The sequence below is a fragment of the Cyprinus carpio genome, chromosome B21 (assembly GCF_018340385.1).
Source record: "Cyprinus carpio isolate SPL01 chromosome B21, ASM1834038v1, whole genome shotgun sequence".
Lineage (NCBI taxonomy): Eukaryota > Metazoa > Chordata > Actinopteri > Cypriniformes > Cyprinidae > Cyprinus > Cyprinus carpio.
The window spans coordinates 19,349,819-19,363,407 of record NC_056617.1 but is presented as its reverse complement, the minus strand read 5'-3'; the positions used below and the strand labels follow the sequence as shown (position 1 = coordinate 19,363,407).

At 34.2% G+C, this 13,589-nt stretch overlaps 3 protein-coding genes across 4 annotated transcripts in view; 1 reads left to right on the top strand and 2 right to left on the bottom strand.

Annotated features, from left to right (window-relative positions):
- LOC109088307 (serine/threonine-protein kinase 10-like) overlaps positions 1-8,235 on the bottom strand; it is a 49,677-nt gene extending 41,442 nt beyond the window's left edge. Inside the window, exons 1-2 of the mRNA XM_042747514.1 lie at positions 7,819-8,235; positions 418-582 (exon numbers count right to left, since the gene is read on the bottom strand). Of these exons, the coding sequence (XP_042603448.1) occupies positions 418-582; positions 7,819-7,977 (324 nt within the window). The 5' untranslated portion in view covers positions 7,978-8,235. The remainder of the gene's footprint in view (positions 1-417; positions 583-7,818) is intronic.
- Positions 8,236-8,496: 261 nt separating this feature from the next.
- Positions 8,497-13,589, bottom strand: part of zmp:0000001268 (CYTL1 domain-containing protein) — a 5,186-nt gene continuing 93 nt past the window's right edge. The window contains exons 1-5 of the mRNA XM_042748116.1: positions 13,547-13,589; positions 9,612-9,909; positions 9,488-9,532; positions 9,094-9,240; positions 8,497-8,956 (exon numbers count right to left, since the gene is read on the bottom strand). The exon at positions 13,547-13,589 is cut by the window's right edge and continues 93 nt beyond it. Of these exons, the coding sequence (XP_042604050.1) occupies positions 8,915-8,956; positions 9,094-9,240; positions 9,488-9,532; positions 9,612-9,767 (390 nt within the window). The 5' untranslated portion in view covers positions 9,768-9,909; positions 13,547-13,589 and the 3' untranslated portion in view covers positions 8,497-8,914. The remainder of the gene's footprint in view (positions 8,957-9,093; positions 9,241-9,487; positions 9,533-9,611; positions 9,910-13,546) is intronic.
- The window catches only part of stk32a (serine/threonine kinase 32A), a 51,943-nt gene continuing 51,690 nt past the window's right edge, over positions 13,337-13,589 (top strand). Inside the window, exon 1 of one of the 2 annotated variants that reach the window (XM_019102477.2) lies at positions 13,337-13,589. This exon is cut by the window's right edge and continues 48 nt beyond it. The gene's annotated coding sequence lies outside the window, so the exon portion shown is untranslated. The other variant, XM_019102476.2, reaches the window with a different exon arrangement.

Genomic DNA, 13,589 nt, shown 5'->3' with positions numbered 1-13,589 from the left:
ACAAATATTGATAGGTCTATTAATAAAATCTGTTAACTTTAGCCACCTTTGTTGCATTATATGCCAACGGTGACAGTTCAAGAAATGAGGAAAAAGCACTTTACGTTTTTTTGTTTCCATGTCAATCAATCAATCTCTGTGCAAAAGTGATGAAGGCTGCAATCTTTCTAAAGTAATTTTACACCCCTGTGAATAACGCAGCAAATATTCCTCACTGACATTTAATATTTTGGCTTTCTTCTTCATTTATGTATTTCTTTCACTGGTTGAGTAAACACTGAATGATCTGATGAGGGTGTGTGTGTATGACGTCTCCAAACATGATTAATTTAACCCCGCGGAGTAATTCAGAAACTATGTCACTCCTTGTAGTGTTCAAGAAAGCTCAATCTGCTCCGTTCGCTTTAACCATCTTACCGACAGTTTGTTGTCATAGAAGAAGGCATCGAGCAGTTTGACGATGTACTGATGGTTGCAGGACGCTAAGATGTCGATCTCCACCATGTAGTCCTCCAGCTCCTCTTCACTTTTGGTTTCGATGACTTTGGCTGCAGCGAGTGCACCGGTTTCTTTATTCTGGGCCTGAAAAACAAAGCAGCTTCACATCAAAACAAAGTCAGAGTGATTCTCATGATCACATCCTGCTGATATTCCTGTTTCATGCTCGTCCCTTCGGTGCGGTTCTTTCACCAGGCCTCTGGGATCCCGCTTTAGTTCTCTATTAGAGCTCAAATAATGGGCATCACTGCTGTTTTACTGCACACGCTGGGTAAAGGTTTGAGGGGTGTTTAAACGGAAAGAACTGGGAAAAAAATAGGAAAGCCAGTTTATATTTTGATGCAAGATGAAGATTTTTTTTTTTTTTTTTAATAACATGCATCAATGAATCAATGCAAGTAAGAGTGTTAAAGATAAAATAATAAAAATGTGCTTTAAAATAATGTGTCAAGTTCTTATGGTTGTACTTTTCTAAGATTCCATGTTTTATATGCATTTTATCTGTATTCTTCTATTTTGTTTTGGTTTAATGTTTCTGAAAAACATTTATTCTGAATGTTTCAGTTTAATGAATCTTAAAAAGAGATGTAACCAGCAGCAATTAAAAAGTAATCACATATTTTTTATTTTTTCTTTCTTTCTTGAATAAATGTGCATGTGGGTGCACACATCTATAATAATAATAATAATAGTAAAAAAAGGTCTCAAGGTAATTTTTTTTGCAAATATATACATTTTTTTATATATTATTTCATAGTTATTAATTACAAATATTTTTTTACAACTATTATAGTTATTCATTTTTTGAGGAGTCAAACCACAATATTTTAAAACATGAAAAAACCTTGCTTTGTCATAATTATTATTATTATTTATTTTTTTTTTTTGCATTTTTGTCACACCAAAGACCTAAAGACCTTTTGATTCAATTTTTCAAATACTGATTAGCAGCGAAGCAATTTTGTTAACTTTTTCCATATATATTTCTTTTTTTTTTTTTACACTGACAATTCAGCCCAACCACCTCCTCCCCGCAACCCATATTTTCAGATTTTTTTAATGCATTTCCAATGTAAACTATATATAGTCTTCACGCGTGAGATTTGAGAAACATGTTGTGTTAGTATGCAGTGTTAATCGAGGTGGAGTCGTCACTGTGGTTAGATTTTTGTAGAGGAAACTGTGTTGCCAAACCACTCAAAAACAAGACTTCTGTCTTCAGATTTTTTCATTTAAGATTTTTTAATATAAACTTAAAGCAGACATGATTTGGCTCAACTAACAGACAGTAAGACATGTATACGTTTAACTGTGATAAAATGTAACACAGAAGAGAATGAAAGTAGGACTAATTTAGTTTTATACAAAATAGGGGGAAACGATTAAAAAACAATGTTAGTGTATTGTCAGTGGTTGCATGACATTGCTATGCAGTTGCTTGGGTGTTTGTGTGGTTGCTAGGGTCATGCGGAGTAGTCAAACTGTGCAAATGAGTCACACACTGATGTGATGCTTGACCTAGTAAACACGACTAACTTACTTCTGTCTTAACCTCATTCAATGAAACAACGGGAAAAGAAACTCCACACCCTCTGAATATGAAGAAGCACATCAGAAGACCTCTGCACAGATGCTTCTTATAAACCAACATCTTCCTTTTCATGATTTAGAGGTGTGCGATAATTATTATCTATGGTAATATCGTAGCTGTTGTTTTTTTAATGATTGGTGTGATGTTATTGTGTATTTTTTTTCTAAAAAAAAAAAGAGAGAATATGAGTTTTGTGTGTGTTGTGAAATATTTTAGTTTTGTTTTTGTGTTTCTATAACAAAAATTATAAAATCAAAAAATATCTCTGTATGGATTTAGTTTTTTATATTTATAAGATATGATACAGTTTAAAATGTCACACGAGCAAAAGTGCTGTTTTCCTGAATATCAGCATGTGAGCGCAATCGCAAATGTTGTATTGATTTTATACAATTCGACGAACAAAAAGTTAATGTTGAGTGAGTTACATTTTAGACACAGTACTGTCTGTTATTTTTTTCTTCTTGGCTAATGAAAATGGTTCCAAACAAAGGCGTAGCAGAACATCTGGGCATCTCAGAGCAACACAGCGGTGAATGATCTGCTTTTAAACAAATCATTGGAGTCAATGATTCAATGATCCATAGACAGTCACTTGCTTCGTTTCTAAATGAATCAGTTGGTTTGAATGAATGATTCAATGAATCACTCATTAAGACAGGGATTTGCCGGCAGGTTTTAATGTCATATTTATTTATCCATGGAAGACCTAAACCAGGCAAAGTATCAGCAAAACACAAAAAAATGTTGTTTAATTATCATTATCAAAAAAAACTGATTTGTCAATATCGTTAAGATGCATAATGCAATTTGGACAGGATTTTTTTTTTTTTTTTAATTAGGTCAGTAAAGACTTGTGTATGTATATATATATATATATATATATATATATATAAGTTTTCTGGCTGTTCTCTGATCGTCTTTCATTGGTTGGACAAACAGACGGGAGAGAGACTGAAGATCTGAACGTCACTAGGGTTTGTACAGTACAGCTGACGTACATCAAAAACACTCCTAGCCTCATAGAAGCATAACCATAAATAAAGCCTGAAATCCACTTAAATTTCCACTGAGAGGATAACAGCACCTGCTCAAGGGGATCGAGCAGAAGTCAAAGCTTTACACCTGAGCTAGATATCCTCCAGGGCCATCTTAAACCCTCAATTACAGCAGGATCGTGTACTTTCAACCCAGTGTAATGGCTATTTCATTACATCCATAAAAAGAATACACCTCTGTTTACATCTGGTACCAGCACACCTTCAGGAAAGCAGCTATCTTTCAGCAGATAATGTTACTTTTATTGGGTTTCTTCCATTTTATTATTCCAAAAGCCGGTTTTATTAGCAGGTAGGGCTTACACAAGTCAACTAGTCATCAGATTGTGTCAGAATTACCATAATTATGAAATCATAACTCAGAGTTTCTATTCTGAGCTATTCTTAGAAACTATGTATTGTTATGCCAACACTCATAATAATGGATCCTTGTGTGGCTTTATGAATGATGACAGCAAAACAAGTCATAACTCCGAGTCCTTTTGCAAAACTTTAAATAACGAAAAGATCAATTGACTACAAAAAAATTAAACGGTGAAACAAATCAATATGTTGAGTTTACTACATAACTACCTTTAACGTTTGAAGTATATGTATAACATTTTCACTCAGTAATTGCTACTAAATTAGAGCTAAAAAAGCTCTAAATCAAGTAAATAGATGCTGTTGGATGAGTTTAAAGTTATTAAGTGTGTCTCAAACAACATTAGCTTTAAACAAAAGTTAAGCCTTGGACTCATTGTTATTAACATGAGTTTATGATGATGAATAGGGCCACTTTGATAAAACTGAATGACCAAACGAAACCGATTGTCAAGAATTGCATGACAAAATACTTGATTATCTCTCGGTCTTAAAGTTCAATCAGTGGCTTAATTGGTTTCGATGAATCGGGTGGCAATTGCAAAGCTACAAATAATGATGGACTGAAACAATGAGGCCTAAACCAGATCCTTACACTGTGGATGATGATGCAGTTCATCTAATATGCAGAATGTGTTCATCTCCACCCACAGGAAGACGCTCTTATCTTTCTGAAGCCGGCAGCACTGAACGCTGTTTATTAGCAAACTTCACAAGCACTACATGATCGTCGTCACACACTGCAGCCATGTGCTTTCAAGTGTTCTCCATCAATAATTAACAATCAAAGAGTTTCCCAGCATTAACTAACGAGAGGACAAAATACCATCAGAGAGACAATCCTACTGAACCGCAACCAGCTCCACGAGAATTCAATTCAGTGACTTTATACATTTGGAAAATACTTGGGGTGGAAATATTGAATTAAATTCCATTATTTTGGCGCAATTCATTTATAACGTTCAAATTAGGGTGGAAATATTTACAAATATCTGAATTCCTTAATAAATGGTGTGGGCCATGATTTGACTGAATTCAATTCAGTTATGTTGTTGCAATTCATCAAAAATGATTTATGTATTGATTACACGGTTTAATGTGTGTCAGTTAAACAGCAAAGACATATGTAGAATTTCTGTTATAGTAGTAATAAACTGAATGGGTTTTAAATACACAGTATACACGGTTTACACATTTATCATCAATCCCATACACTCAAAACTAACTGAATATTGTTTGTTGCAAAGCCAGACATATATTAGCCATGCTTGAATAAGTTTCATTATTTTCCACAATGAACAGATTATACGCAATCTGAACATATGCATTTTGAATATGACTGTTTACATAAAATCAAACAGATGCCTTAAGTTTTTAAGTGCAGAAATCTGACCGGTTTCATTTATGTACTGTATGACTTGCCTCGCATTAAGTTTATTCGTTTGTTTATCTTAATAGTGTGAAATTCAAATAGATATGCGATTTAAATATATAAATGTTAAATAAAAAACTAAAATAAATTAATTGAATTGGGTCGAATCATGGCCAGATTTCACATGGGATTCACTTATTTGCAAATATTTTCACCCCAATTTGAACTTTATAAATAGGCCTAAATATTTTTTGTGTATTTTTAGAAGACATCAAGACACAAATCAAATGCAATCAATTTTCAAACGGAGTAAAAAGGCCACCAATTATATCTTGCAATCACTTCTTTTGGAATTATTTTGTGGCAGAGCAAAAATGTGACCCTGCAGCACAAAAGCAGTCTTAAGTCTCTGGGGTATATTTGTAGCAATAGCCAAAAATACATTGTATGGGTAAAAATTATAGATTTTTCTTTCATGCCAAAAATCATTAGGATATTAAGTAAAGATCATGTTCCATGAAGATATTTTGTAAGTTTCCTACTGTAAATATATCAAAACTTAATTTTTGATTAGTAATATGCATTGCTAAGAACTTCATTTGGACAACTTTAAAGATGATTTTCTCAATATTTAGATTTTTTTTGCACCCTCAGATTCCAGATTTTCAAATAGTTGTATCTCAGACAAATATTGTCCTCCTAACAAACCACACATCAATGGAAAGATTATTTATTCAGCTTTCAGATGATGTATGCATCTCAGTTTCAAATTAATTGACCATTATGATTTAATTAAAAACAAAATATCTAGTCATATTGTGTCTGAAATGGGAGTTACTCGATATGAACTTTTTGTTTATGGTAATACATGCTTCCATAAACGAGTAGAACGAGAATACGCAGAATTCTTGGATCCAATTTGAGCTTCCGGGTGCTTTTGAAGCTACACTGCATATAGCACATATTCTAATCAAACTATGAGCAAGAGATGAGAAACACCAATATTTCTGGCTTAAAATGTTAATGTTTAAACACTATTTTGATGTAATGTGTGGTTATGAATAATTATGTCCGAAATATTTTTTTTATGATTATTACTTACATTGATTAGCCCTAGAAAACCTACTTTTTTTTAATGCATTGTCATTTAGTTTGCTCTTTTATTAGAGTAATGAGGAAGTATTACACATGGCCAAAACTGAAAATATGTGTAAAAACAGAATCCCAGGATGTTGTTTCACGGAGCGACGTGTATCAACATGTTCAGGCAAGAGATCAACAGTACAAGGTGACAATCTGATCTGCACTTTGAGATCCCGATCATGATTAATCTTTACCTACCGAACAGTCAGAGAAAGCTTGTGTGTTATTACACTTACATGATCAGCGCCAAGATACTGTGCTCTTCTGAGCATTTTCACTTTTTAACAAGTTCTTGAGTTTCTAGTCTGATCACTTTAAAGGAATAAAAATATAAACTTAAAGAAAATGAAGGCTATTTTAGGATTATTTAATATTATTTTGATGCACCACTCCCCAAAAATGCTCACACTGTAATGTACACTGTTTGTAATTGAACACAAAGCAGCTCAAATACATAAATCAAGAGCACTGCAACACAAAAGATCAATGAACTTTTGTTTTGTGAACTGAAAAAAGTGTGTATCAATATTATTATTATTATTATTATTATTATATTGAGTATCAAATATATTATGTTTTCAGCATTAAATTTGTATTTACATTTTAAAAGTGTTTGTGCAAATGTATTTAGAAATTATGGTAATATTTAAGATTAAAAAAATAAACTTTAAAGTTTAAAAATAAACTTGAGAGAGAGAGAGAGAGAAATGAGAGTTGCTTACTACTTCAGAGAATTTCAAACAAAAGAAAAACGTGTTGATTACAATAATGAGGATGCTCAGAGATGCATGCTAAAATGATATATTTACAAACTTTATGGTCTCAAAAATAGGCTTTTTGTGTATTTATTTTTCATTTTGGAGGAGGGATGACCAGGGCGTGTTGTCATGAGATCTGACCCATTACAGTATTTAACCCGCTGGATGTCACAGGCTTTTAAAACACCCCACAGTTCACAACACCCTATTGGGGACAAAAGGCAAATTCAGCATTTCCTACAGCAGGGTTCCTCTCCGCCTACCGAAACTGCAGCACATTCCAGCATCTTCCTACAGTGACTCTGAGGGCCCCTGAGGGCCCCGGGCTGAACACATGTGACCTGTCAGGATATCTCAGTGCCATTAACCGCAGTCACACCAATCGTAGTATATTTAAACAGTTAGTCAGGATGATTTCCTGAAGGGTAGCAACACCCCGGGGGGTGCATTACTTCATGTCACATCAATGCGTATCATGTTAGTACAAGAAATACTGAGCGCATTCATTTAGTCAAGTGTGCACACGTGTTATCGCTTGATCGGCTCATATGTTGTTTTATATAACTTAAATATATACACTCTTTTATAAATGTAAATCAGTTCTAAGACAGGAAACAAAATTATAATTTATTTTGTGTCGTATGTGTGTTTTAGATTAACACGTGTGTGTCAGTAAGAAGACATTTCATTTTATTTGGAAAAATTATATGTTTTTGTTATGAATTCTAACTGTCATAACTAAACATGTGGCCAATTCCTAAAACTTTTTAAAACCCTACTACGCTCAAGGCTTGGCTTATGAATATTAATTACGCAAACACCAAGCGGGCCTCACTGATTGGCTGGAACACCGCTGCTGGTAAGCGGCAGCGAATCTGGTAGAGGCTTGGCTTATGAATATTAATTACGTTCATTACTATAGACTGCGACGTCAACATGAATTAAAATTAATATTCATGACCGAATCCTTTGCCATGGTTGAAGTCGTTTCGTTTCGCTGCCTGTCCCAACAGGTTTATTAAGATCAGAACTCACCTTATAAACTTTTCCAAAGGCGCCATCGCCCAGTTCCCCGATGATTTCCCAAATATCGTTAGGATTTACATCCCGATGAACGTGCTCGTATTGTTTGGTTTTCTTCTTCACTTCAATTGTAGGAAGTCGGAGGATCTTGCTGAATTTTGCAAAAGCCATTTTAAATAATAGAGACAGCAGGCACAAATGCTAAAAATACTGATGATGTTGTCAATGAATAAGTTCACTTAAAAATAATAATAATAATTTAAATAAAAGCGTGTGAGTTGAAAACTGTCCAACGCTGTACGGAAGTAGACACCTTCATCATTTAAAGAAATAAAATCACATCAAACTGTGACAGACGTATTCCCCTCCATCCACGAGCACGCGTCCGCTTTCAGAGGCGACTGAAGCTCTCTCATGTTCACCTGTTCACGCGCTGCTGCGGCCAGAGACACGGAGCCACGCCCACTGCACGCCGTGCACACACTGGGATTTGTAGTTTTTAAAGCCTACACTCGCGTCATAACTAAACGAACCGCAAGCGATTATAACAAACCATCTTACTGAATTTTAATGAATCTTAATGGTTGTATTTAAAAATATACATTGTATTAATCTAGTCGAGACGCACAGAAAAAGTTTAAAAGATTTAACAAAAAAAAAACTGATGAACACAACCCCCATCTAGTGGTAATATGTGGTACATTTATTTATTAGAGAACGGATCACTAAACATTAAAAAAGTTAGTAAGTGAAATATTTGACATGCCTGTGAAAAATACACATGTGGGTCACAAAGGTATTCAAAAATGCAATAAATTGCAATTCATAAATACATATATTCTATCATAACATTATATCATAATTTTTTCAATTTCTATTTTTAGATTAAGATAGCTAAGATTTGAAAAATTCTGTACATTGACTCAAAGTCCATTTGGCTTAACCAACCAGCATGCAGGAGACTATCAAGTGATAAATATAACTGAAATCATTAAGGAAAAAAAATGAAATCATGATTATGGCTAACATATGAGGAGTAATGGGCTCTTTATGATCCTCGTCCAATCGTTCTCTAAACTCTGAAGTGATTTCGGGCTCTCCATCCTCTTTACTGTAAAGCGTCACAGTTATCACGAATAAAAACCAAGTCCTGAAACACACAAACAGCCCTTTAATGAAACAGGCACCCAATTAAAGCACACACAAGCAAACTTTTAAACAGACAGACATTTAACATTTTTAAAAATACAATTACATGCAAAAAATAAAATAAAACGCTGGACCTACCCCATGACACTTCTGTGACATGATGATATAGAGTTGTCTGATCACAGCCTCCAGATTCTGCACTTTTCTGGTGTACGCACATCTCCGTTCTCTCAGATCGCTCAGCAGAGACAGATACGAGATCATAGTGGACATCACACAAGCGTTCTGTCACAGAAAATATGAACGACAATCCCAGGCAATTAACATCTTTTTAGCAGACAAATAATGAGGTGACCGGAATGTACTCAACTGTCATTCAATCAGTGCCACAATGCAAAATAAATAAATAGTTGATCCTAAAAGTATGCATTACCTCTTAGCCTAAAATTTGAATGTCAGCATTACTTTCCACTGCGAGCAAGCTTTGTCTCTCATATAATACTGAATGCATGAGTGACAGGTAGCTACTCACGTGAATGTCGATGTAGAGGTCGGGCAGGTGCGCTGTGCATCTGTACTGCAACATAAAACACATCACAGTAATGACATCAGTGTTTTGCTGTTGTGCTCACCTCAGCTCAGTGTGTTGGACTTACAGTGTCGTGGTCAGTTTTGATTTGGGCTGCTGTCTGGGTGATCTCCCTCCCCATGGTCAGCACTTTGGAGTAACAGGTGGGTGGGATGGGGTACGGCTGAGCCCAGAGCTCCGTCACCGTCAGCCCGAGCAGCAGAAGCAGTGTGGGAGCGAGCATGCTGTCTGCTGTCTGTCAAGAGCACTGCTGCATTTATACACCACCGCACACTCAAACATCTTGTGCTCATTACAGGAAACGACATGATTTATCAATCAGTTAGACTGGAATTCACCTCACATTCTTCTCAGCCAAGCGTTTTCTGAAAATGCACAACATGCAAAACAACATGACGACTGTTAACAATGAAATAAACATGAATCATTTCAATATTTAACACCTTGGGTTCATATATAAATACACACACATACAGTATATATTTAAAAAATATTTACAGGTATATATTTAAAGTAATATATAAAAACACATGTACTATGTAAACAAAAACTTTTATTTTGCATGCGTTTAATTGCGATTAATCTTTTGACAGCACTAATATACATACAGGCATAGAAGTTTAATTAATCAATCAGTCAGTCAATCAATCAATCAATCAATCAATCAATCAGTCAGTCAGTCAGTCAATCAATCACAGAATTCTTCTCTGTTGCATATTTGTAAAGCACAGAGAGAGTGAAAAGTGTATTCTACAGGAGTTTAATTTCTACTGGGCCAAAAGTCTCCATAATTGCAGAAACACTCATCCCACAGAATACTGGTCTGGGAAAGAAAGAGAGAAAGAGAGAGAGAGAGAGAGAGAGAGAAGAGAAGAGAAAGAGAAAGAAGAAAAAGAAAGAAAGAAAGAAAGAAAGAAAGAAAGAAAGAAAGAAAGAAAGAAAGAAAGAAAGAAAGAAAGAAAGAAAGTTTAATAACTTTAAGTAAATTTAAGTACACAGCATACTTTAAAAAAAGTTTTATATATTAATAAATAAATAAAAAATGTGAACTGAATGTAATGTTTTCAGACACTTCAATGCATATTATTTACAATTAAATGAAAATATATATTTATGTATGTTTATATTTATATTAAATGCAATTATAGATACTTTAGAGGGGTTTGTTTGAGTAGAACTTATATTTAATTTTATAATTCTGTTGTTTCTGAAATATGATTGATGTATATTGTACTTCTGGATGTGCTGAGAAGCATTTATGGTAATATGTATATAGATAGATAGATAGATAGATAGATAGATAGATAGATAGATAGATAGATAGATAGATAGATAGATAGATAGATAGATAGATAGATAGATAGATAGATAGATAGATAGATAGATAGAAACTTGAAATATTAAAAATCTAAAATACACTTTAGTACATTAAAATACTGTATATTAACTTTAAATGTAATATCAAATAATGCAGTTCAAATTATAATCAAGTACTTTGCATGTGCTTTAGTCAACACATCAGCATAAGTGTACTTAGAAGTAAAACTAAGGTAAAACTTCTAAATTGACATTATTACAAAGTGCACTTCTAAAAGTGTACTTAAGTGTGTTAGGACACATGTAAGAGTCGTGAAAGTAGTTTATTTATTTGTAAATACACTTTTAAGATTTGAAGTACAGATTCAGTAGAATGAAGCATTCTTCTTTTTCACAAGGGTTTTTATCCTAAAAACAAGGATAAAGTTCATTCAGGAGCCATCGAGGGTTTGTGCATGTGAAACAAACTTATGAACTGTATAAATGTCACATATCTGCGGTCTTTATGATGCATTTCATGAGACTCATCACATACGATGAATACAGGCTTGAGAGAATAAGAGCCAATGATGTCCTGGACAGAAGTATGGACAGACTTGTAAAGAAATGTTCTTCAAGACAAACAATGCTGACAAAGCCTTTTTCAGATTTTAAAAATCCTTTAAGTTTGAAGGTTATATAGCAATACATCTAAATATTATCGAAATGCCAAATCTAATAATTCTGGCTTATAATCTCCAGTGAAACAAACAACGTTTACAAACTGTAAATGAATACAGCATGTGTGTATTAAATAATTGTGAAACTAAATAAAAGGTGAATGAAGTCGTGTGTCGCTAGATGGCAGCACAATGTCTGCAGCAGCTTTATTAACATCCTCTCCTGCTGAATAAACCACACTTCTGACCTCTCTTTTAACAAAGACACCAGTGAGAGATCAAACGTGTTGTATATGTGATCAGGGAGAGGTGACTGGTGTGTTTGTAAATGCCAGTTAAGCGATAAAAGAGCTGTGTGTGCTTCAGGCACCTAATCTTGTGAAGCACTCAGCTGTGCCAAGAGTCTAATGGTGATTTGGCTGCATTTTGTGAGGTCCTATTGCTGCCTAAACAGGATTTCACTTTGGAGACTGATGACCCAGAGCAAATTCATTACTGCCTCATATGTCTAAAAAAATAAAGCATGCTAAGCAAATATCTGCAAAAATATCCATGACCTTGTCCTTTACTTACACAAGTTTGGTCTACAATGAATGATGTGGTTCTATTCTATTCTATTCTATTCTATTCTATTCTATTCTATTCTATTCTATTGCACAATTACTGTATAATTATATTTAACGCACGCTTTGGGTTGACTGTCTATCTATCTATCTATCTATCTATCTATCTATCTATCTATCTATCTATCTATCTATTGATGGAAAAATTAGCATATTTTGATCATAAAGTCAATTTCAGAAAGAAAAACACTGAATTAAAAGGGAAATTTTGAAGTAGAAAAATCATATTTATATATGATTCATATATATATGAAAAATAACGCGACTAAAATATTGCACTAGCCCCGCCCCCTGACCTTTACGTCATCTTACATTACACAAATATGATGCAGGCCTGGCAACAACTCAATAAATGCGGTTATGCCCTAAAATTTCAAGATATTGGGGCAAAAATGCCCCTGTATGTGTTTTTGTCTCATATGATAAGGGTTATCACACGAGCAGCGAGAGCAGTATTTACACAAGTGCTGATTTTTTCCCGAATATCACTAGTTTAAATGTGATTTTACTATACATCAGTTAAATAATAATAATAATAATAATAATAATAATAATAATAATAATAATAATAATAATAATATTGTGTTATGTTTTAAACACAATATTGTCGGTTTTGCTCAATTTTGCAGAGAAAATATTACCTTTAAGCCACTGCAGAACTGCGGTGTTCAGTTTCTGAATGAATCCTCGTTTTGAACGAATCCAATGATTCAACAGCCGATTCATAAAGTGAACCGTTTACTTCATTCCTGAATGAATCAGCCGTTTGAACGAATGAGTGAATGAATGACTCATAAATACATTTACCGTCACCTGCTGTCAGCTTTAGTTTCTTATTCTTATCTCTAATTTATCTTCTGTGGGTAATTTCACAGTCAAATTAGAAATTAATTAATCGACACATCATGTCATTAATTAGATTACAAAATTTGACAGCATTTTTTTGGTTACACGACATTGATGAAAGTGTTTGTTTTCTTTTTTTATGTTTATAATCCATTATAAACATGTACATTATATATACATTGTAAATTATGTCACTGTTTAAAATGCAAAAAAATAAAAAAAATAATTAAAAAAATGAATAAATTAATAAAAGCCTCTGGGGAGACCAGCTCACTAACATTGCGTACAAACAGTAACTAGCCAACTTGAATCACATTATGCATGAATAAATGAACATCCCCAGCAGTGGGACACTTTCCCCATCATCATCATCATCATCATCACCACACGCGATGCACATCAGATCTGTACCAGACGCATAGCGCTGCTCTTATTCAACAGTTGAGGACGTGAGCTGTAGACGTGTGTGTTCTGCATCAGTGTGTCACTGACTCCGGCTCTGAAGGATCCTCTCACAGCACTGCGGCGAGTGGAAAACTTGTGTGGGATAGTCTCACCTTTACACTGCAGTCTCGCCTGTCCCCGTCGCGTTAGAGATCG